This window comes from Somniosus microcephalus, chromosome 1 (assembly GCF_052327205.1).
Source record: "Somniosus microcephalus isolate GS21.2 chromosome 1, FLI_Smic_1.0, whole genome shotgun sequence".
Classification (NCBI taxonomy): domain Eukaryota; kingdom Metazoa; phylum Chordata; class Chondrichthyes; order Squaliformes; family Somniosidae; genus Somniosus; species Somniosus microcephalus.
The window spans coordinates 351,531,386-351,557,012 of record NC_140987.1 but is presented as its reverse complement, the minus strand read 5'-3'; the positions used below and the strand labels follow the sequence as shown (position 1 = coordinate 351,557,012).

At 45.2% G+C, this 25,627-nt stretch overlaps 1 protein-coding gene across 1 annotated transcript in view; it reads right to left on the bottom strand.

The window, feature by feature from the left end:
- Positions 1–24,806, bottom strand: part of chmp1b (charged multivesicular body protein 1B) — a 36,949-nt gene extending 12,143 nt beyond the window's left edge. Inside the window, exons 1-5 of the mRNA XM_085995400.1 lie at positions 24,693–24,806; positions 20,011–20,108; positions 13,144–13,290; positions 7,847–7,915; positions 1,799–1,906 (exon numbers count right to left, since the gene is read on the bottom strand). Coding sequence (XP_085851526.1) covers positions 1,799–1,906; positions 7,847–7,915; positions 13,144–13,290; positions 20,011–20,108; positions 24,693–24,711 — 441 coding nt within the window. The 5' untranslated portion in view covers positions 24,712–24,806. The remainder of the gene's footprint in view (positions 1–1,798; positions 1,907–7,846; positions 7,916–13,143; positions 13,291–20,010; positions 20,109–24,692) is intronic.
- Between the last annotated feature and the right edge of the window lie 821 nt (positions 24,807–25,627).

Below are 25,627 nucleotides of genomic sequence, written 5' to 3'. Positions count from 1 at the left end.
GGAGTGGTAAATAGTGAGGAGGGAAGCCTCAGGCTACAGGACGATATAGATGGGTTGGTTAGATGGGCAGAACAATGGCAAATGGAATTTAACCCTGAAAAGTGTGAGGTGATGCATTTTGGGAGGACTAACAATGCAAGGGAATACACAATGAATGGTAGGACCCTAGGAAGGACAGAGGATCAGAGGGACCTTAGTGTGCATGTACACAGATCCCTGAAGGCAGCAGGACAGGTAGATAAGGTGGTTAAAAAGGCATATGGGATACTTGCCTTTATTAGCCGAGGCATAGAATATAAGAGCAGGGAGGCTACGATGGAGCTGTACAAAACGCTAGTTAGGCCACAGCTGGAATACTGTGTGCAGTTCTGGTCGCCACACTATAGGAAGGATGTAATTGCATTGGAGAGGGTGCAGAGGAGATTCACCGGGATGTTACCTGGGCTGGAGGGCTTCAGCTATGAAGAGAGACTGGACAGGCTGGGGTTGTTTTCCTTAGAGCAGAGAAGGCTGAGGGGGGACCTGATTGAGGTGTACAAAATTATGAGGGGCATAGATAGGGTAGATAGAAAGGAACTTTTTCCCTTAGTCAATAACCAGGGGGCATAGTTTCAAGGTAAGGGGCAGGAGGTTTAGAGGGGATTTGAGGAAAAACTTTTTCACCTAGAGGGTGGTTGGAATCTGGAACTCACTGCCTAAAAGGGTGGTAGAGGCAAGAACCCTCACAACATTCAAGAAGCATTTAGATGAGCACTTGAAACGCCATAGCATACAAGGCTATGGACCAAGTGCTGGAAAATGGGCTTAGAATAGACAGGGCTTGATGGCCGGTGTGGACACGATGGGCCAAAGCGTCTCTTTCTGTGCTGTATAACTCTATGACTATGACTCTGTGGGACACCCCTCAACTTTAGCATCAGCTCCAAGGTCATTGCTGAGGTTGGCTATGTTGAAATTGCTTCTACTTCATTGTACATGCAGACTGTGCTAAAACTTTCCACTAATCAATGGCTATTTTTGTCTCATCAGTTTGAGATCCTTATATTCTTATAGCGATGTACGAGAGTAAATTACATATTTACTGTCCAGTAGAGCAGCAAGTCATAGGAGGCTAGAAGACACACAAGCATGAATCACTGCATTTTAGAATATACAGGGCATGCATTCATTCCATTCCCTCTCTACAGTGACAACACGTTCTAAGGAAAGACCCTTCCACTGGAAATCACAAATGGTAGATATCTCATACTTGTGAAAGCCATCACCAGCAAGCTAGTCTCCATTTTGCTAATACCGTGCTACTATCAAGTGAAAAATAGCATTACCACTGGTGATAACTGCAACAAGTCATTAACAGCAGACTGAAAAGACACAGCAATCATATTGCAGGAATGTGGACAATGCCAAGGCTCCAATGCAGCTATTGCTACCTAAATGATGGACTCATTTAGCCAATTGGCTTCACTCAGTTTTAGTTACATATCTAATATTTTATACACAGTTCACAAATAGAACTTTTTGTTCTACTTTTTTTGGCCGGCAGAGACACAATGGGTCGAATGGCCTCCTTCTGTGCCATAAATTTCTATGATTTGCAACCTAGAATAATCAAACATAACAGGAAGGATATAGGCCACAAGCTGAGCTTTCACCATTATTGTAATAGCAAATGAGAACCTTTTCTATCATTTAGTTTTGTCGTTCCAATAGATCCTCAAAAAGACATCCATTATCTGTATCATATCGCACATACTTGGTCCACTCCATCACTAAAATGCCAATGGCATCTGTCCCTCACCTGTGGTGTGGTTAGAGTTGTGGTGCTGCTCATGGTGTCCTCCATCTGCTGGGTCTGCACATCTAATGTCTCAAATTGGTGCTCAAACTTATCCATTAGAGCAGAAATCTGCAAGAGAGTTAATAACATTGCATTACAATTGTCTGGACCTCCACTGAAGCAATTTAAAAGCACTCAGGAAGGCACAAATTACTGCAGAAAAGATCTCCATGCACCCATTTCTTTCTTTCTGTAACTTGATGTACCACACAGGTTGGCACAGAATTAAATGTATTACTATTTGTTGTTCTATTTCTTTTACTAGAGACTTGCACGGATTCAAAGTGAGCATCCTCATCCATGTCTGTAATGATGCTATCTCCACATGATTCAATCAAACTTAAGATTGGGGGAAAAAATAATTTTTGAAATCTGATCTGTAGTTTAAATTTTTGCTATTAAAATTCCATCATCTTTATTGGCACCTCTAAACTGTATTAAATTTCTGCCACAGTCCTGTCCTTTTGCACATACTGTAATTTCTTGGTTGCTTCATAAAATTCTACTGCCTCCCTCCTCTCTAGTTTAGATCCTCAGTGGATGCCAATGGGATGATTTCTCTTCCCTTTGATTTGTTCCTGGCTGCTAAGTGGGCTAACCAGAATACACATGGGATAAGAGCTGCTGGTCAGGAACACAAGTTTCATTATGTTCAGATGTGCTGCTATTTCCAACTGACTGGTTTCCGTAACAGACGTTAAAGCCAGTGTTGTGCTCTGCCAGGATACAACAAAAAACGACATGCATTTTAATTATTAGAATATAAAGATACAAGATTATGGCCTAGAAATTCAGTATAGCCACGTTCGGGGCGCTACAGTCGGGTAGCCGCTAAAGTTCGCGCCACCTTCGCCGATATTCAGTCGCATCGCCCTAAGAGGTTGCTGCTGCACTAAAACAGGCGATGCACGACTATCATTAGGCGCTAAGCCGGCGGTCCGGGGGCGATACCCCCGAGGGCGGGCGCAGCACAGGTGCGGCGAGTTGCTGATTGACGGCAGACACTCTGGCGCCGGTCAACTCTTAAAGGGGGAGGGTGGACTTGTCTGGCTGCCATGCCCTGCGCATTGCAGCCCTGAAGCAAGGCCTGACCAATGCTGGTTCATCAGTTCTACGCCCTGGACCCTGGGGAAGCCCGCTATTCTTCCAAATCCCATTGTACGCTCTTGCTGCTTGTCCAGGGTCATGGGGAAGGAGATGTACTGACGTCTCCTTCTGAAAAGGGCATTGTTCACCTGTCGGATGCAGCAATGTACCGCGAACTGGGAGATGTTGGCAATGTCCCCAGTAGCGGATTGGAAGGAGCCGGTGGCATAGAAGTTGAGAGCCACCGTCACCTTCACTGCCACCGACAGAGACGTCCTGCTCCTCAGCTGTGGCTGCAGATCTCTGCAAAGCAGGTGGCAGATCTCAGTGACCACCTCCCTTCTGAATCGCAGCCTCCGAACACACTGCTCCTCAGACATGTTCAGATACGAGAGCTGCTGGCGGTATACCCTGGGTGGGTAAGGCCTCCTGTGCCGACACTTGTTGGCCCTTCTCCGTCTGGCCATGACTGGCACTCTCTCACGGCGTCTCTGATCCCTTTGAATGCAATGCAGAAAGCCAACGTTTCCACCCATTGTAGCCCCCATTACAGTATATGTGGCGACTCAAGGCTATGGCACTGAAAGTGAAATCCAAGTGCAAAGCTCTGGCCTGAAGCCAGAAGTACCTGTGCGAGCGCTGAGTCAAAGCAGAAAGCTCTCTGCCTTTGTCTCACACACAGAAGGATTGGCACAAAATGGCTGTCACTTATAATGCAGGAGGAGTCCCCTTTAAATAGCGCCCCCTGCACCCTGCAGCGACTGGGAACCGTTCCCCTCTACCAGTCGCTGGGGGCACCAGGCGCAAAGAAGGGCGGCGCCACTGAAGTTCCGGTTTGGGGCGCACAAAGGGCGTTGCACGATGAAATGACGTCAGGATCTGCGCGCGCAGCTGAGCGCGCGCAAAGACTGTGCGCTGACGCTAAATCTCTAGTGAAGTTGGGGAGAGGCGCAGATCGCGCTGTGCCCGGCCGCTAGCCGCCTAGCGCCCAACATCTCCTCCTCCTCCTAAGGCGCTACCGGCTGGCGCAAGCAACTGAATTTCTAGGCCTATATCTTAGGAACACCCACCCCCCTCATCTGCCATCCTTTTTAAGACTTATTCCTATTCAGATGGACCAAATCCAAAAACCTTGAATCTGCAGCTCTATCCTTGCATTCTATACAGGCTTTGAAAGGATGGTGCTGGATGGTCCCTTCCTTCTCTTACTATTGCTAGATAAAGAGTCAGTCTTTTACAGAAATTTCCTTTTCTGTCTTCGATACTGATTTCAAGTATTCCCATTGTATATTTCCAGTCATATTCAAGCAATTCAATTAATCGCTTTCACATACAATAGAATGCAACTTTGCACTGGGCTGAAATATTTAAACAGCCTACCTTTCTGGACTAATGTCATGAATTGTTATTCTATCATCTTCCCAGATTCATGCTCCCTTGGATGGTAATGGAATAGCAGTGTCACAGTATCTCCATCCCCAAAACCAATTTTTATTTTCCTTTCAAATACTGCAGTTCCTGTCCTCTATGGAGTCTCCCTATTCACTTGGACAGTGTATCAATAATTGGAGGTGTATCTGACATTTTTCTACATTCTACTGGGTCTGGCAATTCACTTTTACATGCAACTGATATCTCCACACAAGAAATCATCAATACAAGGTGGCCTTTTTTGCACCTCGCCCCTTTTGTATATGAAATATGTCTGGTCAAACAATAACTTTTACAATGACTACATTGTCTTCAAGAAGGCAACATGAATAATGTTTTATTTTGTACACTCTGGAAAGGAGGCCTTGACTTTCTGAATCCTGGAATTCTTATAGACTGCTTCCACCACAATCTTTTATTCTATTTATGAGCGTCATTCACTGGAGAGGTATAAAAGCCAGATATCAACAAACCTATCATAGAAATGGAATGAGAACATCTGACAGGTTCAATCATAATAGAGCTAGTGCTCAAAGCCTATGCAATTTTGTCTGGGTGAAAAGTTTTATTAATGGCTGGATTATATATTTTTTTATGTGTTTGTGGGATGTGGGCGTTGCTGGCGAGGCCAGCATTTATTGCCCATTCCTAATTGCCCTCGAGAAGGTGGTGGTGAGCTGCCTTGAACCACTGCAGTCCGTGTGGTGAAGGTACTCCCACAGTGCTGTTATGGAGCAAGTTCCGGGATTTTGACCCAGCGACGATGAAGGAATGGCAATATATTTCCAAGTCAGGATGGTGTGTAACTTGGAGGTGATGGTGTTCCCATGTGCTTGCTGCCCTTGTCTTTCTAGGTGGTGGAGGTCGTGGATTTGGGAGGTGCTGTCAAAGAAGCCTTGGCAAGCAGCTGCAGTAGATCTTGTAGATGGTACACACTGCAGCCACGGTGTGCTGGTGGTGGAGGGAGTGAATGTTTATGGTGGTGGATGGGGTGTCAATCAAGCGGGCTGCTTTGTCCTGGATGGTGTCAAGCTTCTTGAGTGTTGTTGGAGCTGCACTCATCCAGGCAAATGGAGAGTATTCCATCACACTCCTGACTTGTGCCTTGTAGATGGTGGAAAGGTTTTAGGGAGTCAGGAGGCGAGACACTCACCGCAGAATACCTAGCATCTCACCTGCTCTTGTTGCCACAATATTTATGTGGCTGGTCCAGTTCATAATCATAATCAACTTTATTGTCATTGTTAGTGCACAAGTGCAGTACAACGAAATGTAGGCTTGCGCGGCTCCCGAGAGTGTACATTTAGATTAAGACATTTAAACATTCAACATACATTTGGCTTGTAATACATTAACAAACATAACCATAATAAAGTGCATTGGCAGATGTGCAGGCTTGAGAGTTTATTTGTGGAGTTCAGTAGGATGACAGCCCTGGGAAAGAAGCTGTTCCTAAATCTGGTCGTACGGGTGCGAATGCATCTGTAGCGTCCATCAATGGTGACCACCCCCCAGGATGTTGACGGTGGGGGATTCGACGATGGTAATGCCGTTGAATGTCAAGGGGTGGTGGTTAGACGCTCTCTTGTTGGAGATAGTCATTGCCTGGCACTTGTGTGATGAGACTGTTACATACCACTCATCGCTACGAAAAACAATAAAAAAACGGACAGATCACCCGGCATCGATCTCGGCACCGACTACGGACACGACAACGGCACACCCAGCCCGGTCGACCTTGCAAAGTCCTCCTCACCAACATCTGGGGACTTGTGCCAAAATTAGGAGAGCTGTCCCACAGACTAGTCAAGCAACAGCCTGACGGTCATACTCACAGAATCATCCTTTTCAGCCAATGTCCCAAACTCCATCACCATCCCTGGGTATGTCCTATCCCACTGGCAGGACAGACCCATCAGGGGTGGCGGCACAGTGGCATACAGTCAGAAAGGAGTGACCCTGGGAGTCCTCAACATTGACTCCAGACCCCATGAAATCTCATGGCTTCAGGTCTAGCATGAGCAAGGAAACCTCCTGCTGATTACCACCGACCACCCACCCTCAACTGATGAATCAGTACTCCTCCATGTTTAATACCACTTGGAAGAAGCACAGAGTAGCAAGGGCACAGAATGTACTCTGGGTGGAGGACTTCAATCTCTCGGCCAGTAGTGCCCTTGCTACCCTCAGTGCTTCTTCCAAGTGGTGTTCAACATGGAGGAGTACTGATTCATCAGCTGAGGGAGGGCAGTAGGTGGTAATCAGCAGGTTTCCTTGCTCATGCTTGACCTGAAGCCACTAGATTTCATGGGGTCCAGAGTCAATGTTGAGGATTGCCACTCCCGACTGTATACTACTGTGCCGCCACCTCTGATGGGTCTGTCGGTGGGACAGGACATACCCAGGGATGGCAATGGAGGAGTCTGGGACATTGACAAAGTTACGATTCTGTGAGTATAACTACATCAGGCTTGACTAATCTGTGGGACAGCTCACCCAATTTTGGCACAAGTCCCCAGATATTCGCGAGGAGGACTTTGCAGGGTCGACTGGGCTGGTTGTGCCATTGTCGTGTCCGTAGCTGGTATCTAGGTCGATGCCGGATGGTCAGTCTGGTTTTATTCTTATTATTGTTTTTCGTAACGGTTTATTACAACTGAGTGGCTTGCTAGGCCATTTCAGAGGGCAGTTAAGAGTCAATCACATTGCTGTGGGTCTGGAGTCACATACAGGCCAGAGCAGGTAAGGACGGCAGATTTCCTTCCCTAAAGAACATTAGTGAACCAGATGGGTTTTTACGACAATCGATAGTTTCATGGTCACCATTACTTATACTAGCTTTTTATTCCAGATTTATTTGATTAACTGAACTTAAATTCCCCAGCTGCCGTGGTGTGATTTGAACTCATGTCTCTGGATCATTAGTCCAGTAACATAACCACTATGTTACCGTTCCCTATTGATAGCGTCTACTTCCAAATCTACAGAATCAAATTCAGGCTTTCACTCAAATTATATTGCTGCTGTTTGCAAGCAATTTGGATCAAAACCATCAGCTAGGCTATGCTTTTTACAGATATTTAGTGTGTTATAAATGTCAATTTTCAGAAGTATATTGTGGGATAGGTGAACAACAATCATGTCTGATGTAGCACACAAATTTTCTTTTGGCAGAATGTGATTGGTTCAGTCACCAAAAGGTTAATCAAATGAGACAAAGAATGATTCTGGGATCTAATTAGCTCCCAGTTCCAGGATCTGATTGAAGGGAAAAATGGGCTCTGGTTCTACAGTCTCATTGGTTGAAGGAACTCCCACAATTAAACTGAGATATGAAAATTATACATACACAAAAAAACATAGCGACAGTTACAAATCCATTTTAGTTTGAATGCAATATTTTTAAAATTAGTAACTAAAAGCTGGCCTTCTTTGAGAGACACAGCTACAATGACTGGTTACTGAACTAAAGTCGTCTAGGTTAAAAGGTACCTTTTCCAGGTTCATGCTTTTCAAGGTGATGTCCATGGATTTGACAACTCCTGCCATAGATTTGGTTACCTAAAACAAAAAAAGTGACAATTTGGCTAAATGCAGAAAATAATTCATAATCATAATCAATCTGTGCAGCAAAGCTGCTACTCAGCAGTTCCATATATCGTATCCTTTATATGAACACATACATTGCAAGGGTATAGCTCATGTCATATAGTTACAAGTTAAAGAAACTTGCATTGTGAGTGGAAGTCTGGTTGGACACAATAGCTTTTTGTTATTGTACATCATGCAATAATATGTACTAGCACCACTGATGACAAGTTTGCAGTTTGATCAAATAAGGGAGTGAAGGAATATGTGGGTACTAATAAGAATCGTGATTTTATGAGAGATTTGTTGGCCTCTATCTTGCTTATGTTCTGCATCTTTGAGTGAATTTTGCAGTAATTTGTTGTGCGGCCCCAGCAAGATGGTTTGACTTGCACAGTTGATGCCCCAGTGTGTTAGGGCCAATCAGAATGGGGAAGTGGCAAACAGTAATGGCAAGAACTACTGCACAATGTATTTTAAACTGTTTGGACTCCTGACAAGATACAGGAAACTTTGTGCTATCCGGCACCGACGGGACCGAGCTGTTGCCGTTCCCTCAAAACTGCTGGACACTCCAGCGCTAATGTTGAAGCATACAGAGATTTTCAGCTCCGTGAGAATCAACAAACCCTGTTCTAAACAGTCGGCAAGCGTCTCTGTAGCGTCTCTAGCTGAAGCTTAGCTACAGACCTTGCCTGTTGAGAAAAAAGCAACGAAAAGAAAAAAAACAGCTCCTGATTTTTGCCAGTGGCTCGAGCTGGCCGGACATTTAGCCTCCGGATAACACAAGGTTTCCTGTATTTAGGGTCGGGTTATGTCACACACTTGGAACAAATTCTGTATTCCACATATGGAAAAGAACTAGCATACATCACCTGCTGTTCTGGCCAAATATTTAGATAAAATATAAGGCTCACAATAACAACTTGTATTTGTATAGTGTCTTTAATGTAGATAACCGTCCCGAGGTGCTTCATAGAGGCATAATTAAAAAAAATGCATTCTGAGTTAAAGGAGCACATATTAGGAAAGGTGACCAAAAGCTTGGTCAAAGGTGAGTTTTCAACAATAACTTGCATTTATATAGCACCTCCCAAGGCACTTCATAGGAGCGCTATCACAAAGGGTTATTATGACTGGTGACCAAAAGCTTGGTCAAAAAGGTAGGTTTTAAGGAGCGACTTAAAGGAGGATAGAAACATAGAAGATAGGAGCAGGAGTAGGCCATTCGGCCCCTCGAGCCTGTTCCGCCATTTAATGAGATCATGGCTGATCATCCAAATTCAGTACCCTGTCCCTGCTTTCTCCCCATATCCCTTGATCCCTTTAGCCTTAAGAAATATATCTAACTCCTCCTTGAATATATTTAATATAAGTTGGCCTCAACTGCCTTGTGGTAGAGAATTCCATAGGTTCACCACTCTCTGGGTGAAGAAATTCCTCCTCATCTCAGTCCTAAATGGCTTACCTCTTATCCTTAGACTGTGACACCTAGTTCTGGACTCCCCCACCATTGGGAACATCCTTCCTGCATCTAGTCTGTCTAGTCCTGTTAGAATTTTATAAGTTTCAATGGGATCCCCTCATTCTTCTAAACTCTAGCGAATATAAGCCTAATCGACCCAATCTCTCCTCATACGTCATTCCTGCCATCCCAGGTATCAGTCTGGTGAATCTTCGCTGCACTCCCTCCATGGCAAGAACATCCTTCCTTAGATAAGGCGACCAAAACTGCACACAATACTCAAGGTGTGGTCTCACTAAGGCCCTGCACAACTGCAGCAAGACATCCTTGCTCCTGTACTCAAACCCTCTCGCTATGAAGGCCAACATACCATTTGCCTTCTTAACCGCCTGCTGCACCTGCATGCTTACCTTCAGCGACTGGTGCACAAGGACACCCAGGTCTCCTTGCACTTCCCCTTTTCCCAATCTATTGCCATTCAGATAATAATCTGCCTTCCTGTTTTTGCCACCAAAGTGGATAACCTCGCATTTATCTACATTATATACTGCATCTGCCAAAATCATACTGGAGTTTCTCTGCATCCTCCTCACAGCACACATGCCCACCCAGCTTTGTGTCATCTGCAAACTTGGATATTACATCTAGTTCACTCATCTGGATCATTAATATATATTTTGTGAATAGCTGGGGTCCTAGCACCGATCCCTGCGGTACCCCACTAGTCACTGCCTGCCACTCGGAAAAACACACGTTTATTCCAACTCTTTGCTTCCTGTCTGCCAACCAGTTCTCTATCCAAGTCAGTACCTTACCCCCAATCCCATGTGCTTTAACTTTGCAAGCCAATCTCTTATGCGGGACCTTATCTAAAGCCTTCTGAAAGTCCAAATACACCACATCCACTGGTTCTCCCTTATCTATTCTACCAGTTACATCCTCAATAAATTCCAGTAGATTAGTCAAGCACGATTTACCTTTTGTAAATCCATGTTGACTTTGTCCGATCCTGTCACTGTTTTCCAAGTGCTCTGCTATTACATCTTTTATAATGGGCTCTAGCATTTTCCCCACTACCGATGTCAGGCTTACGCCCTATAATTCCCCGTTTTCTCTCTACCACCTTTTTTAAATAGTGGGGTTACATTAGCTACCCTCCAATCCATGGGAACTATTCCAGAGTCTATAGAATTTTGGAAGATGCATCTACTATTTCTAGGGCCACTTCCTTAAGTACCCTAGGATGTAGATTATCAGGCCTTGGGGATTTATTGGCCTTCAATGCCGTCAATTTCCCTAACACCATTCCCCTACAAATACTGATTTCATTCAATTCCTCCCTCTCATTAGACCCCATGTTCCCCGACATCCCTGGAAGGTTATTTGTGTCCTCCTTTGTGAAGACAGAACCAAAGTATGTATTTAATTGGTCTGCCATTTCTTTGTTCCCCATTATAAATTCCCCTGATTCTGACTGCAAGAGACCTACGCTTGACTTCACCAACCTTTTTCTCTTCACATATCTATAGGAGCTTTTACAGTCAGTTTTTATGTTCCCAGCAAGCTTACTCTCATATTCTATTTTCCCCCCTCTTAATTAATCCATTTGTCCTCCTTTGCTGAATCCTAAACTGCTTTCAATCCTCAGGTTTGCTGCTTTTTCTGGCCAATTTATATGTCCTCTCCTTGGATCTTACGCTATCCCTAATTTCCCTTGTTAGCCACGGTTGAGTCACCTTTTTTGTTTTATTTTTATGCCAAACAGGGATGAACAAATTCTGTAGTTCATCCATGCGACCTTTAAATGTTTGCCATTGCCTATCCACTGTCAACCCTTTAAGTAACGTTCCCCAATCCATCCTAGCCAACTCGCGGCCCATACCATCATCGTTTCCTTTATTTAAATTCAGGACCCTAGTCTCTGAGTCAACTACTTCACTCTCCATCTTAATGAAGAATTCTATCATATTATGATCGCTCCTCCCCAATGGGCCTCGCACGACAACATTGCTAATTAATCCTTTCTCATTACATAATACCCAGTCTAAGATGGCCTGATCTGTAGTTGTTTCCTCGACATATTGGTCCAGGAAACCATCCCGTATATAGAGGTAAGAGGCGAAGAGGTTTATGGAGGGAATTCCAGAGTTTAGGGTCTAGGCAGTTGAAGGCACGGCTGCCAATGGCGAGAGAAAATCAGTGATGAGCAGGAGGCCAGAAATGGAGGAGCACAGAGATCTGAGGGTTGTAGGGCTGGAGGAGGTTAGAGAGATAGGGATGGATTTGAACACAAGGATGAAAATTTTTAAAAATCGAGGTGTTGCCAAAGTGGGAGCCAATGTAGGTCAGCGAACACAGGGCTGATGGGTGTTAAAGGAGGAGAGGTATGTGCAGATCTGGAGGGGTTTAGGGAGAGAATTCCAGAGCGTGGGGCCTAGGTGGTTGAAGGCATGGCTACACCTTGGCTGCCAAAGGTAGAGTGAAGTGGGAGGAGATGCATACAAGGCCAGAGTCAGAAGAACAGAATTTGAGGAAGGTTGTAGGGCTGAAGGCAGTTACTGAAATAGGGACATGCAAGCCCATGAAGGGAATCAAAGCACAAGGATAAGAATTTTAAATGTGAGGCATTGAAGGATCAGGAGCCAATGCAGGTCAGCAAGGACAGGAGTGATGGGTGAGCCGGACTTGGTAAAGGACAGGATACCAGCAGCAGAGTGTTGGATTAGCTGAAGTTCACAGCGGGTGGAGGATGAGGCACCGACCAGGATAGCATTGTACTACTTGAGTATGGAGGTGGCAAAGGCTCAGGCAGGCAGACAATGTTATGGAGGTGGAGGTAGGCAGTCTTAATGATAGAGGATAGGGGTTTGAAGCTCAGCTTGGGGTTGAATTGGATGGTGAGGTTGTGAAAAATTTTGTTCAGCCCGAGACACTGACCAGGGAGATGGACTGAATCAATGGCAAGGGAATAAAGTTTGTGGTGGGGGGGCCGAAGACAATGGCTGCAGTCTTCCCAATATTAAAGTGGAGGAAACTGTAGCCCATCCAAGGCAGGTTGTCAGACTAGCAATCTGACAACACAGAGGCAGTGGGAACGGTCAAGAACGGGGATGGAGAGGTAGTGCTGGGTGTCATCAGCATACATATGGAACCTGACCTCATGTTTGTGGATGACATCGTCAAAAGACAGCATGTAGACGAGGAGGAGGAGGAGTACAAGGATCAAGGATTCCATAGTATTATGCAGGGGAAGGAGAAGAATGCATTGCTGGAGATACTCTGGCTACGATTTAACAGGCAAGAGTGGAACCAAGTGAGGGCAGTCCCGCTAAGCTGGAGAATGGTGGAGAGGCATTGGACGAGGCTGGTGTGGTCGAATGAGATGTTGCGAAGAGACAGTCACAGAGGATGTAATTTGTGACTTTGGTTAGGGCCTTTTCAGGGAAACCTGACTGGAGTGATTCAAACTGGAGGGAACCATGTACAAGGTGGGCACAGATTTGGGAGGCGGCAGATAACAAAGGCTGATTCACTATACAATGCCATTGAGGGACCACTTCTCAGTGGACATCCATTAAAGCAGAGATGCAAGACTGTCATTGCTCCCATCCTGATATTCAAAAATGGAACACGCACACCAAGTTAAATATGACATTTCTAATACTTTGAAATATTTTTCTATTGGCTCACATCTAAGTATGCTAACTTGGATGTAGATATCAGAAAGGTCCATTACCTTGCCCATTGTAACTGCACTCTGAACACGCGCTGCCACAGCATCCACTCTGGCACTCATTCGCAGAAAGTTGATGGACTGGTTCTTTTGCCGGATTGCATTTTCTGCATGTATTCTTGCTACTTCTGTATTACCTTTCTGAATTGCCTATAAGCAATCATGTAAAACGTGAAAGCAGACATTTCAAAATACATAACAAGTTAAGCTTTGTTATTAAAAGTATTGCCGGGGTAAACACAACCGGTGTATTTATTTCACGTTATATCTGCATCAGTCTTTCCTTTTAATCCCCGCAAACCGGTTTTGTTTTTAGTGCAATGATGAAAATCTGCTTTCATCATTCCCCCCACACAATGCAAATCAATGACATGCAAAAACTGCAATTTCAGTTTTAAAAGTAGTCCATTTAATGTCAAGTGGCAAACCTATATATTAAAAATGTTACCTCTGTGTACACTTCCAGTCTACAAAAACTTACTGCTGCCACATTTATATCACAAACTTTTTTTCCATTATACTTGCTGCTCTTGGTTTGACCACTTGTATTCGATTATGAACATATTCCTCAACTTCCGTAAAACTTCTACTTATCATAGATTCATCAGTTGCAACACGAACAGCGTATCAACTGATCCACAAGCAATATAAATGATCTACAAAAATACATCGTTACCAAATCCAATTGGGTTCAACTTGCACAGGCATTTCATCAAAATTATACGAATATTGTCAAGTTAACGATCTTGGTAAATAACACTGCCATCTGTAGTCTGCCTTAAGAGGGAATAAAAATTAGTTTATCCTATAAAACTGTGTCAATCTACTTGACAGAAGTCTCAAAGAATGCCAGACTGGTGAGACAAAAATTAGCAAATAAAAAGTTTCCCTCAACTATTCCTCCAACAATCTGTTAAAGGTACAGGAATTCACTGCACCCCTTGCAGCTGTACACTTAATTTTCCCGTAACAAAAAAGTTAATTTTTTTTCTCCATGGAACATTTCAAAGTATGCAGTCATCATGGATGGATTGCATTAAAGTATAAAATGGGACCATCATCTGAACTTATCCACAGGGTTTAACAATTAGAACAGTTAAGACTGTAAAATTTATTACTCAATGACATGACTGCCCACTTTGGCGTGATTCAGAAAAAGACGTAAACTAAACAGGCACTCACATGTGCCCTGCATGTTTGTGGTCATTTTTTTTGCAACATGCATTTATATATCACCTTTAATGTAGAAAATCTATCATCCAGATCCAACCAAAGACTCCCCATGAAACTCAGGCAGCTGTACATGCTTCTCCTCTCAAAAAAAAAAAGGCATGATACACCTAACATCTAAAGTTCTGTGTCCTACAGAATGCCATACTATGGGCATGTGAACAATGGGGAATTGCAGTCTTCATAAATTCCATAGTTATTGTCATGTTTTTAGCCTTTACTTTGCCAAAGACCACATCTGCAAGTGAGCCCTTGCTCTCTACAAACTAAAGTATGACTTCATACACACAGTATCTGGTAATGTAGCCTTGGCCAGGGACTGAACAGAAACCATAACTGTAATCGCCTTCTGGAATTGGTACCAGCTCCCTCATATTCCCCGAGTCCAGCAGAGGAATAAGCATTCTATCAGATCATTCACCTTAAACTATAAACTATGGAGCAGGTTTGAACATTAAACAATAGCATAAAGTCACTGCTGTAGATTCTACGGTAACACTACCATGATTGAAAAAAAATACCACGGTGAATTAGTGTTATGGCAGCCACGTCATCTGTGGGCCTGGTTTAGCTTGCCATGCTGCACCTACAAAATTATAATCATTTGAATTGTGACAAAACTTCTATTCATCATGTTCCTTAGAGAAAATTAGAAAGATATTGGCTTGAAGTACTTTGGTATATTAGCTAATGTGGTAAACCACTGTTTGTATTCCACTGTGTACATGCCTGGACATGCCTCGGCTGACTCCTCCCACAAGTCCTAGTATAAAGGTGACTGCTCCCCAGCCCCCTTTGTATTCTGGACCGGTCGACCTTCATTCTTTTGTTAATAAAAGCCTTTAGTTACTCTCTTAACTCTCAGTCTTTTATGAGTAATTGATAGCGCATCAATTTTATTAACAAAATTTTATAATGGAGAAGATCCTCACACCAGCATGCCTGGACTTAGATCATCGGGAGGCGGACTCATCCACCAAGTTTACTCACTGGCTTAAGTGTTTCGAAAAATTCCTGACCGCCTCCGCAGCAATCAAATCGGACAAGGACAAACTGGATGTCCTGACCTCCAAAGTGAACCACCGAGTGTACTCGGTCATCCAAGACGCGACCTCGTACGCGGACGCTATCAAGCTCCTCAAGGACCAGTACACGCGCCCAGTGAACGAACTGTACGCCAGGCACCTTCTGGGGAGTCGTAAACAACAACCTGGGGAATCGACCGTGGAATACCTTCAGGCACTGTCTGTGCTTGGCCGGGCCTGTGGTTGTAAGGATGTAAAGGCTGCCGTGTACACAGAGGAACTTATCCGGGACGCTTTTGTCGCGGGCCACAGATCCAATTACACCCGACAGCGACTGTTGGAGCAGAGTGACCTCGACCTCAACAAGGCCTCTGAACTCGCACTATCACTGGATGCAGCCTACCAGGGCATGGATGCCTACTCCTCTGCACCGTGGATGCCGCGGGGAATGACAGCCTGGGACACGGTAGGACCACCTCATAGCGCCGTGCCACCCCAGCCACGGCCCAACTACCGCAGCAGTGTCCCAAGGCCAGAAATACTACTTCTGTGGCCAGGCAAAACACCCCAGAGCGCGCTGCCCGGCGAAAAACGCGATCTGCTCGGGCTGCGGGAAGAAGGGACACTACGCTAACGTCTGCAGGGCCAAAGCCACCCCGAACCCCAGCAGCGCCGCGTGTGGGCCATGCGGGCCGCCATCTTGGGCCGCCCCGGCCATGTGCGAACCACCGGTACAGCAGCCATTTTGGACGCCTCCAGCCACATGGGGGATCATGGACGCCGCCATCTTGGACGACAGCCGGAACGCAGCAGGCCCCCAACACCGCCTCATCTGATACCCGCAGCGACACACCGACCCCTACGCTGGCATCCGTTACGCTGGACCAAGCGAGACCGCACCAGCTGGCCAGTTCCACAATGGACATTAAGGTAAATGGCCACGATACAATCTGCCTTTTTGACTCTGGGAGCACGGAGAGCTTCATCCACCCCGACACGGTGCGGCGTTGCTCTCTCCCAGTCCTGCCTGCGCACCAGCGGATTTCTATGGCCGCCGAGTCCCAGTCGGCAGACATCGGCGGCTACTGCGTAGTGACACTCGTAGTAGACGGGACCGTGTACGATCATTTTAAACTTCTGGTCCTGCCCGACCTCTGCGCTGCCGCCCTGCTGGGGTTAGATTTTCAGTGCCACCTTAAAAGTGTTACGATGGCGTACGGTGGACCCCTTCCCCCACTCACAGTCCACAGCCAGCAGCTCCCAAATTGCCCGCCGCACACCAGGTGCAACCTCTCCACACTCAGAGTCACCCCCCACTGTTTGCTAACCTCACCCCCGACTGTAAGCCCATCGCCACAAAGAGCAGGCGATACAGTGCCGGGGACAGAGTTTTCATTAAAACCGAAGTGGAGCGGCTCCTGAAGGAAGGGATTATTGTGGGCAGCACCAGCCCCTGGTGAGCCCAGGTTGTGGTCGTTAAGACTGGCGAGAAGCAGCGCCTGGTCATCGACTACAGCCAGACAATAAATCGCTACACCCTGCTGGACGCCTACCCACTCCCCCGCATAGCTGATATGGTCAACCAGATCGCGCAGTACCGCGTCTTCTCGACCATTGACCTGAAATCAGCGTACCACCAGCTCCCTATCCGCCCTGAGGACCGCCAGTATACTGCCTTTGAGGCAAACGGCCGCCTCTATCACTTCCTTAGGGTTCCCTTTGGCGTCACCAACGGGGTCTCCGTCTTCCAAAGGGAGATGGACCGGATTGTAGATCAAAATGCGTTGCAGGCCACTTTCCCATATCTGGACAATGTGACCATCTGCGGCCGGGACTTGCAGGGCCATGACGCAAACCTCGAAAAATTCCTCCGCACCGCCCAACTCCTGAACCTGACATATAACAAGGAGAAGTGCATATTCCGCACAAACCGCCTCGCCATCCTTGGCTGTGTTGTGGAACATGGAGTCATCGGCCCCGACCGGATGCGTCCCCTTATGGAACTCCCACTGCCTCAAGGCCCTGAAGAGGTGCCTAGGGTTTTTCTCCTATTATGCCCAGTGGGTCCCCTACTATGCGGACAAGGCCCGTCCGCTGATCAAGTCCACCTCTTTTCCCTTGACGGCAGAGGCCCGCTTAGCCTTCCACCGTATCAAGGAAGACATTGCCAAAGCCACCATGCACGCAGTGGACGAATCCATCCCCTTCCAGGTGGAAAGCGACGCGTCCGACTTTGCCCTGGCCGCTACCCTCAATCAGGCGGGGAGACCCGTGGCCTTCTTTTCACGAACCCTCCAAGGCCCGGAGACCAGACACTCCGCTGTTGAGAAGGAGGCCCAGGCGATTGTGGAGGCTGTGCGTCATTGGAGGCACTACCTGGCCGGAAGAATGTGGTAAACCACTGTTTGTATTCCACTGTGTACATGCCTGGACATGCCTCGGCTGACTCCTCCCACAAGTCCTAGTATAAAGGTGACTGCTCCCCAGCCCCCTTTGTATTCTGGACCGGTCGACCACTCGAGGCAGACCTTCATTCTTTTGTTAATAAAAGCCTTTAGTTACTCTCTTAACTCTCAGTCTTTTATGAGTAATTGATAGCGCATCAGCTAATTTTTACATGAAAGACAGACATTGACACCATTAGCGATGCTGCTCTTCGCTAAAACCTGACTCATCACTAATAACACACCTAAATGTGTTAAATAAAAGTAAGGCCCAGAATTAGCGGCTGTAATGACGGCAAAACTGTCAGTGCTCACCGTCATTACTCTGAAACTGACAGCAACTGCTGGAGTCCGCACATGCGCAGTTGAACATGGAAATCCTGAAGTTGCTGTCAGTGAGTCCCTGCTCCTCCACAGGGTGTACTGTTGCAGTCCTCACAGAGGCAATCAACACAATCAGAGAATTAACATGAACTTCAGCTTTTTATGCTCTATTCTCATAACAACCCTTAAAAAAAGTTAAGCCTTGTTTAATGAAGTGTAACTGATTTTTTAATGGTGTACTAAGTCATAATTACTGCTGAAAAACCACTAGCCCTGAAAAACTAATTTATCTGTAGAGTCTCATTTCCTACATTACATGATAAAAATTCAATGATTTAAAAAACATTTTTTTTTAAAGTTTCTTCAGATATTTCAGCTTCTACTTTAATCCCATGTGTATGTCCTAATCTTTATTTTGCTTTCTATAAAAGTATTAAAAAGTGAATGATAAAACCTGCTTTTTACTATCTGGTTTGCTGTCTGAGAACTCTTCAACATGATTGGCTGCTTAGCCTGCTTGATGGCAACCCTGTTGCTGGATATCCCCTATAGGTAACGCCAGAATGAAATTAACATTGGGAAAGGTGAAATTAACGTCAGTAAAGGTGAAATTCACGCCAGATCTCGCTAGATCTTTGTGGGCAGCTTTCTTCGAGATCAGCAGCGAGCACTGTCACTTCGCCGCTGACCGCAAAATCTGGGCCTTTTTGTTCTTGAAAGATGAGTAGTTACAACATTTTATAATTCAATTAAATCATTGTTGGGCAAGAAAGAAATCTTTTAACAGGCATTCAGATCAGCACTCTAAGTAGCGACTTCTGGCCTTCCTGTAGACATGGGAACTTAACAAAAAAATGCCACTTTCAAGCTGCTTGCTGATGTCATACATTACAACACTACCGATACTTTCATTAGTCATCAAGAGCTGCCACTGAATTTGCTACAAAGTGACACTCAACCAACCAATTACAGGAAACTTTCTGGTATCCGGCACGGACGGGACCGACGTGTTGCCGGTTCATCAACAATTCCGGATAACCGAACGCTATAGTAAAAGATACGGAGCTCAGAGCTCCGTATAAAGCAACAAACCCTACAGCTTCAAAACAATCGGCACAATTTGCAAGCGTCTCTGTAGCTTAGCAACTGCTTCAGCTACACCCTTGCACAGCAACAAATGGAGTAAAAAAAAAATTTAAAAAAAAGTTATCTGAACCGACTCCTGAATTTTGCCGGTGGATAGAGCGTTCCGGTTATTTAGGGGCCGGTTAATCAAAAGTTTCCTGTAGCTAGCTCAGATAAGCTAGATCATGACAAGAACACTTTGTGGAAAAAAGATTAAAGTTCACAAAAAGTAGATTTCCCAACAGAAATCGATCTGAAACCATCAACAGCAGTCTGCAGTTTCTGCAAGTGACTCAAGGAGGTGCCAATACATGGAAAGCAGATGACTGCAGATGTCTATAGCATTGGTTAGAAATTTTAAACTGCCTTATGATGTTTATTAGTCATGTCTGGGTGTGACTGTGTTCCATGGTTGACAATAGTGGAGAGCAACCCTGTCCCAATTTCACACATTTTTGTGCGACAAAGGTGGTGGTGGTCTGATGTCACTTGTCCGATGTTCACATTTGATTCGCTGAAAATACAACCTTTGGAGAAGCCAGGAGGTAATGTGTAACAGAAGTAAAATGTGTCCGAGGAAGACAGAATGCATGCTTGAAGGAAAAGGGTAAGCAGAAGTACTAGCCGTGAGTAGTGTTTCAGTGCCAGTTTGCTAGCTACAAACTGACCAGCTCAGTACCGTGCAGCTTCCCTCACCTGCTGGCTGCACAAAAAACACTAACCTTTTTGATTTTGGCTTTCTCTGTTTTTTCTTCTTTATCACATTTTTTGGCACTTCTGGAAAGGTCCTTTGCAGCAAACTTGAGGTTAAACAAGTGTTCTGAAAAAAACGTTAAGGATGTATTGTCCAAAATGGTCGCTGCTATCCTACACAGCATGCAATAGCTGGAGAACAGTAATGGGGAAAAAAATCCACCCTGATTTAATATTTATTGTAGCTGAGCTAGGTTAAGTGTTTCAAGGTAGTTTCCTTATCAATTCATTATAAGAAACCTCAAGTTAAAAGCAGTAAGTGTCATTTTGAAAGTAAATATTCTATATAATACACAAGCATTTGAAACAGAACAGATTTTAAAACTTTCAACCAGACTATTTCTTACTGTAGATATTAAGGAGGTGTTAAGCTAACTTAAAGGCACTAAATGACTTAATTTGTTGGCATAATAAATAACATTGTGATTCTTACATTTTTAGAAAACAGTAACAGTAGCATTTCTACTATTTTGCAGATGGGTGGTCTGAGCAAGTTGCAGTTGCAATGTTCTAGCCCACACTGCACTCTGGCCAAACAGACATATGTAGTGTCAATTATACAGGTCATTACCCTGTCCGTCATGCCAGCTGAACTGGAAGGCGGCAGGACCAGCGACAATATGAAACAGTATCACAGGTCTTGAAACACTTCAAAATAATGCAGGCAACTCTTTTACATTACAAAAGACACCAGCTGTTGAGTGTACACCAATTAATCACACCAAACAACGATTGGCACGGAAGGAGGGGGCAGAACCTGTGGAACTGTATCCCAGCACGACTTAGTGCCTTCAGGTGAGATGGAAGAACGTCAGAAACCCAAAGAGGCTCCAACGTCACGCACGCACGCACCCTCCTTCCCGCAGGTCCTCTCTGCCTGGGTTTCATAGGCTATAACCCTGTAGTAACAGAGGCATTAAACATTAAAAGATGCATCAAATGTTAAACTCAACCAGGGGCTTCCTGTGGAGTCCAAAATAGTATTGTCTCTTTCCCACCCCACTGCCCCTCCAACCCACCCAATCACCCAAAAATGGGCAACCCTCAGCATCTTAATAGCTCCAATTCCATTTGATGGTGTGTGTAACTCCATTGTTTATTATGCTTTAACTTGAATTATACCAGTGAAAGAAATTGAGCATCTAACAAACTTAAGGTTTTTCTACTTTTTTTTTTTAAGATCCTATTTCAGAATATAAAGCTAGAATTTTTTTTGCTCAAGTTCGAACACAGGACTAAACAATTTGGCACAAAATTGCACTTTTAGGAGTCTGACTCTCCCGCACTGCCGGGAGTACCCAATTACTGTATACTGCACATTTCTTGATTTTTTTATTTTTGTTTGTTAAAAATAGCCTTGGTAGATAACCCTCTCCATCATCTGGAATTTTTAATCAACCGGCACCATCCCGGTCCCGTCGGTGCCAGATACCAAAGAGTTTCCTGTAACAATATTTCTGTTAAAGGATGGTGCTAAAAGGTCACAGTTAAGCCGTTCGATTTTTTCAGAACTCATGGGGTTTTGAGGTCATAAGTGTTAGAGCTCCTAGCCCTGGACCTACATCCATCATGGGGACACCAAAAAATCAAAGAAATAGAAATCACAAACCATAAGCAAGCTTATTTCTATATACAAAAGCAAAATACTGCAAATGTTGGAAATACAAAACAGAAAATGCTGGAAATACTCAGGTCAGGCAGCATCTGTGGAGAGAGAAACAGAGTTAACGTTTCAGGTCGATGACCTTTCTGATGGTTTCTGAGAAACGTTAACTGTGTTTCTCGCTCCACAGATGCTGCCTGACCCTGCTGAGTATTTGCAGCATTTTCTGTTTCTATTTATGATTTCCTTATAGATGGATGATCAATGAGCTATCTCTGCCTTACTGGTAGTTCTTATACTTTCTTTAAATTGAGCTTTAAAAAAAAAAATTCTTTCTGCATAGCTTTTCTCTTTTGTTATCTTTTCTAACATGATTTCTTCCCCTCTTCCTTTCCTGTCCTCCCTCTGCCAGGCAGATGCTGATTTATTGGGGGGGGGGATGAACCTCTCTGGTTCCCTGTCAACATGGCAATTCTTCACATACGAGCATAGAGCGTATTGTAATGGCATTCAGCTGCAGGAGATATTGAACCTGATCTGCTCTTTAACCAACATCAACACACAAGCACTTTGTCGGAAGAATCACAGGCTATCAATTAAGAGCCGTAACCCTGGAAATTCCCCCCTGCTCCACAACCCACCCCCCCACCCCCCCAAACTAGCCCAGTAGCACATCCCTATCAGCTAGCTCAGCATATAAAGAGAGAAATCGAACCTTCCTGGTCTGCATGTCTCTGTCCCACGCTGGGCAATACACTTATCAACTGAATCAACTATTGTGCCTTTTTTCAAATTTGTGCACCATTTCATTAAAGTACGAGTCAGGGAAACCACTTTTCTTTTTTTTTAAGGTGGAAGGAGGAGCAAAAAAATTCCAGAAATGCAAAGTAGTTTCGAATCCTTACTTACTAAACAGGAGAATCATGGAAAGCGCCATATATTCAAGATTAATAGATATCTGGGAGTGAGTACCAGGAAATAATCTTACTGAAGTACTCCGATGACATCAGAAACCACAAGTCACATGATCGCCAAAGTGAGACTGCTGCTAAAATCACTCCCAAGCACCAATGGTTGTTTTAAAAAATGTATACTGTAGATTTTCCAGATCAACTGAATTCTAATTTTATTGCAGCAGGCATCACAGCAGACACCAATAACCAGTCCACTCTTGCTAACGCACAATGCTCTCAAAAGCATGATTAATAATTGCGATACAATCACTACAAGTTTGATAACCAACAGTCGAGACTGCACAGCTAAGATGCAAATTCCCTGAAGTGCTGCTCAAATAACAATCACTTTCTTCCTGAAAGTTGCAGCCAACAAATATGTACATGAAGGTTTGATTATTTTACATTCAAATATATACCTAATTGTTCTGCAACACTAGAAGCACCATTTTGTCTCTAAGAACTCGAATAAACATGGAACATCTGAAACATGAATGGAATGTTTTACACACAGTATGGCTCTGCGAACATATTTGGCAAATGATAGCTGACCATTTTAACTGTGTGTGCAGATGTAAACAGAATACCAAGTAACAAGATCAGTGAATCTATTGCATGTCTATTAAGACTCTTTTTCATGATGCAAATACACTATATACAGTCCATTTCATTATGCACATTTCTAGATGATACCCCTGAAACAGACCAGATATTCAGTATTTTGGTTCAACAGATTTCTAACAACTTTATAAAAACTTACAAGGAACAGAATGTAGGTGTGAGACATCATGAAAACACCAGAGAAGCACTAACTGCCCACACAGAGCCGGTGAAATGCTGATAGAAGTAAAAACTGCCAGCTCCAGAGAGAAAGCTGAACTTGAACTCTGGGTCCCGATGAGGGACAAACCTGAGTGGGGAGAAGTTGGTGCAGAAGGTCTAACAAATAATGTTCTTTTAATAAAATATGTTATTTTTAGTGTATTTCTTCTAAGTTTGTTAGAAATATCTCAGCGTGCAGTCAGAAAACACCACAGCCACTAAAATGACTTCGAAAAAATTCACTGAGTGATTCCATGAGATAGCCATGATCTCATTGAATGGCGGAGCAGGCTCGAGGGGCCGAATGGCCTACTCCTATCTTCTATGTTTCTATGTTTTTTGTCAGATAGATAATGATGGGATCAGAGAGTAAAAACATAAGTGGAAGATGCTACAGACAGAGCAATGATTGGCAGTTTACAGATACGATCTGAACCAGTGTGTTAGCACGTTAACAGATCCAAACATTATTTTTCACAAAATAAAATTCCAATTCAAAGTTTCCCACTGCTCATATATTCCATTCTCACTAATCACATTTTTCCTTATGGATTATTATAAGGAGGTGAGGGGGTTACATTAAAGCACTTTCAGCACTGTAGTGATAAAGAGATTGGTCCTAGGAACAGAGAGTTACTATTACCCATAGATATCGAAATACACATATGTATTTTAAACAAACTTGCATAAAAAGCATCATCCCCTAGCACTCTCCTGAACCACCCATTGGTTGGTTGGCTTGGAGTGCCACCAGCAAAAGCTGGTCACTTAATGCCATGGCCAGATTTGGTTTGTATCCAAGAGGAGAAACATTTAAAGTGAAGCTGTGAATGATCGTGGATTAACTCAGCAATGGACCGTCTCCCACACAACCTGCCAGGCTCAGGTGAACACCTAGCCCAGGTACTGCTGATTAAAATCCCTTACACTCCCTGCAAGGGCAGTTTAGCTGATCCAACACGATCCACAAGTCTCACCATTCCTGCCCGGGCCGCTGGTGGACTGTGTGGGTCAGAAAGAGCCGTCCCATCCCATCCACCCAGGCCCCGAGGGCTTCCCTGTCCCGAACCAAAGGGACCCTCTCCAATCATCGGCCGGGTGCGGAGCCGGGAAAGGCCGGCGTCCCGCGTCCAGCAGCCTGTCTGGACTGCTGCAACCGAACCAGGAACCGGCCTGCCCGGGCTCGAAGTACAGGCGGCCGGGGTATGACCTGCACAGGGCCCCGGCAGACCCACTCCACCCGCCCAGGCTGGGCTCCGAGGTGAAAGGATACTCTCCAGGCTCGACGACATCTTCAACTCCGACTAACCAGCATCAAGTCAGCCCTCGCCCCACTCACAACAAACAGCGCCCGCACTTCCGCTTCCGGCTGCAGCGAGCGGCGGCCTCACTCCCACTGACGTCACAGGCGGTGTCGGGCTAGGCCCTGTCAATCAGCTCATTAACCCCGCCCCCTGTCAATCAACCCATTAACCCCACCCCCTGTCAATCAACCCATTAAGCCCGTCCCCGTCAATCATCCCATTAACCCCGCCTCCTGTCAACAGCCCATTAATCCCGCCCCATGTCAATCAGCCCATTAACCCCGCCCCCGTCAATCCCATTAACCCCGCCTCCTGTCAACAGCCCATTAACCCCGCCCCCTGTCAATCAGCCCATTAACCCCGCCCCCTGTCAATCAGCCCATTAACCCCACCCCTGTCAATCATCCCATTAACCCCGCCCCCTGTCGATCAGCCCATTAACCCCGCCCCCTGTCGATCAGCCCATTAACCCCGCCCCCTGTCACCTAAAAGGTTACTGCTGCACAAGATAAGAGTTCACTGGGTTGGAGGTAATATATTAGATTGGATAGAGGATTGGCAGCACGGTGGCATAGTGGTTAGCACTGTTGCCTCACAGCGCCAGGGACCCGGGTTCGAATCCGGCCTCGGGTGACTGTCTGTGTGGAGTTTGCATATTCTCCCCGTGTTTGCGTGGGTTTTCTCCGGGTGCTCCGGTTTCCTCCCACAGTCCAAAGATGTGCGGGTTAGGTTGATTGGCTATGATATAAATTGACCCTTAGTGTTAGGGGGATTAAATACGTGGGGTTACGGGGATAGGGTGGGATATGTGTTGGTGTAGGGGTTACAGGGATCGGATGGGATATGTGTCGGTGCAGGCTCGATGGGCCGAAATGGCCTCTATCTGCACTGTGGGATTTCTGTG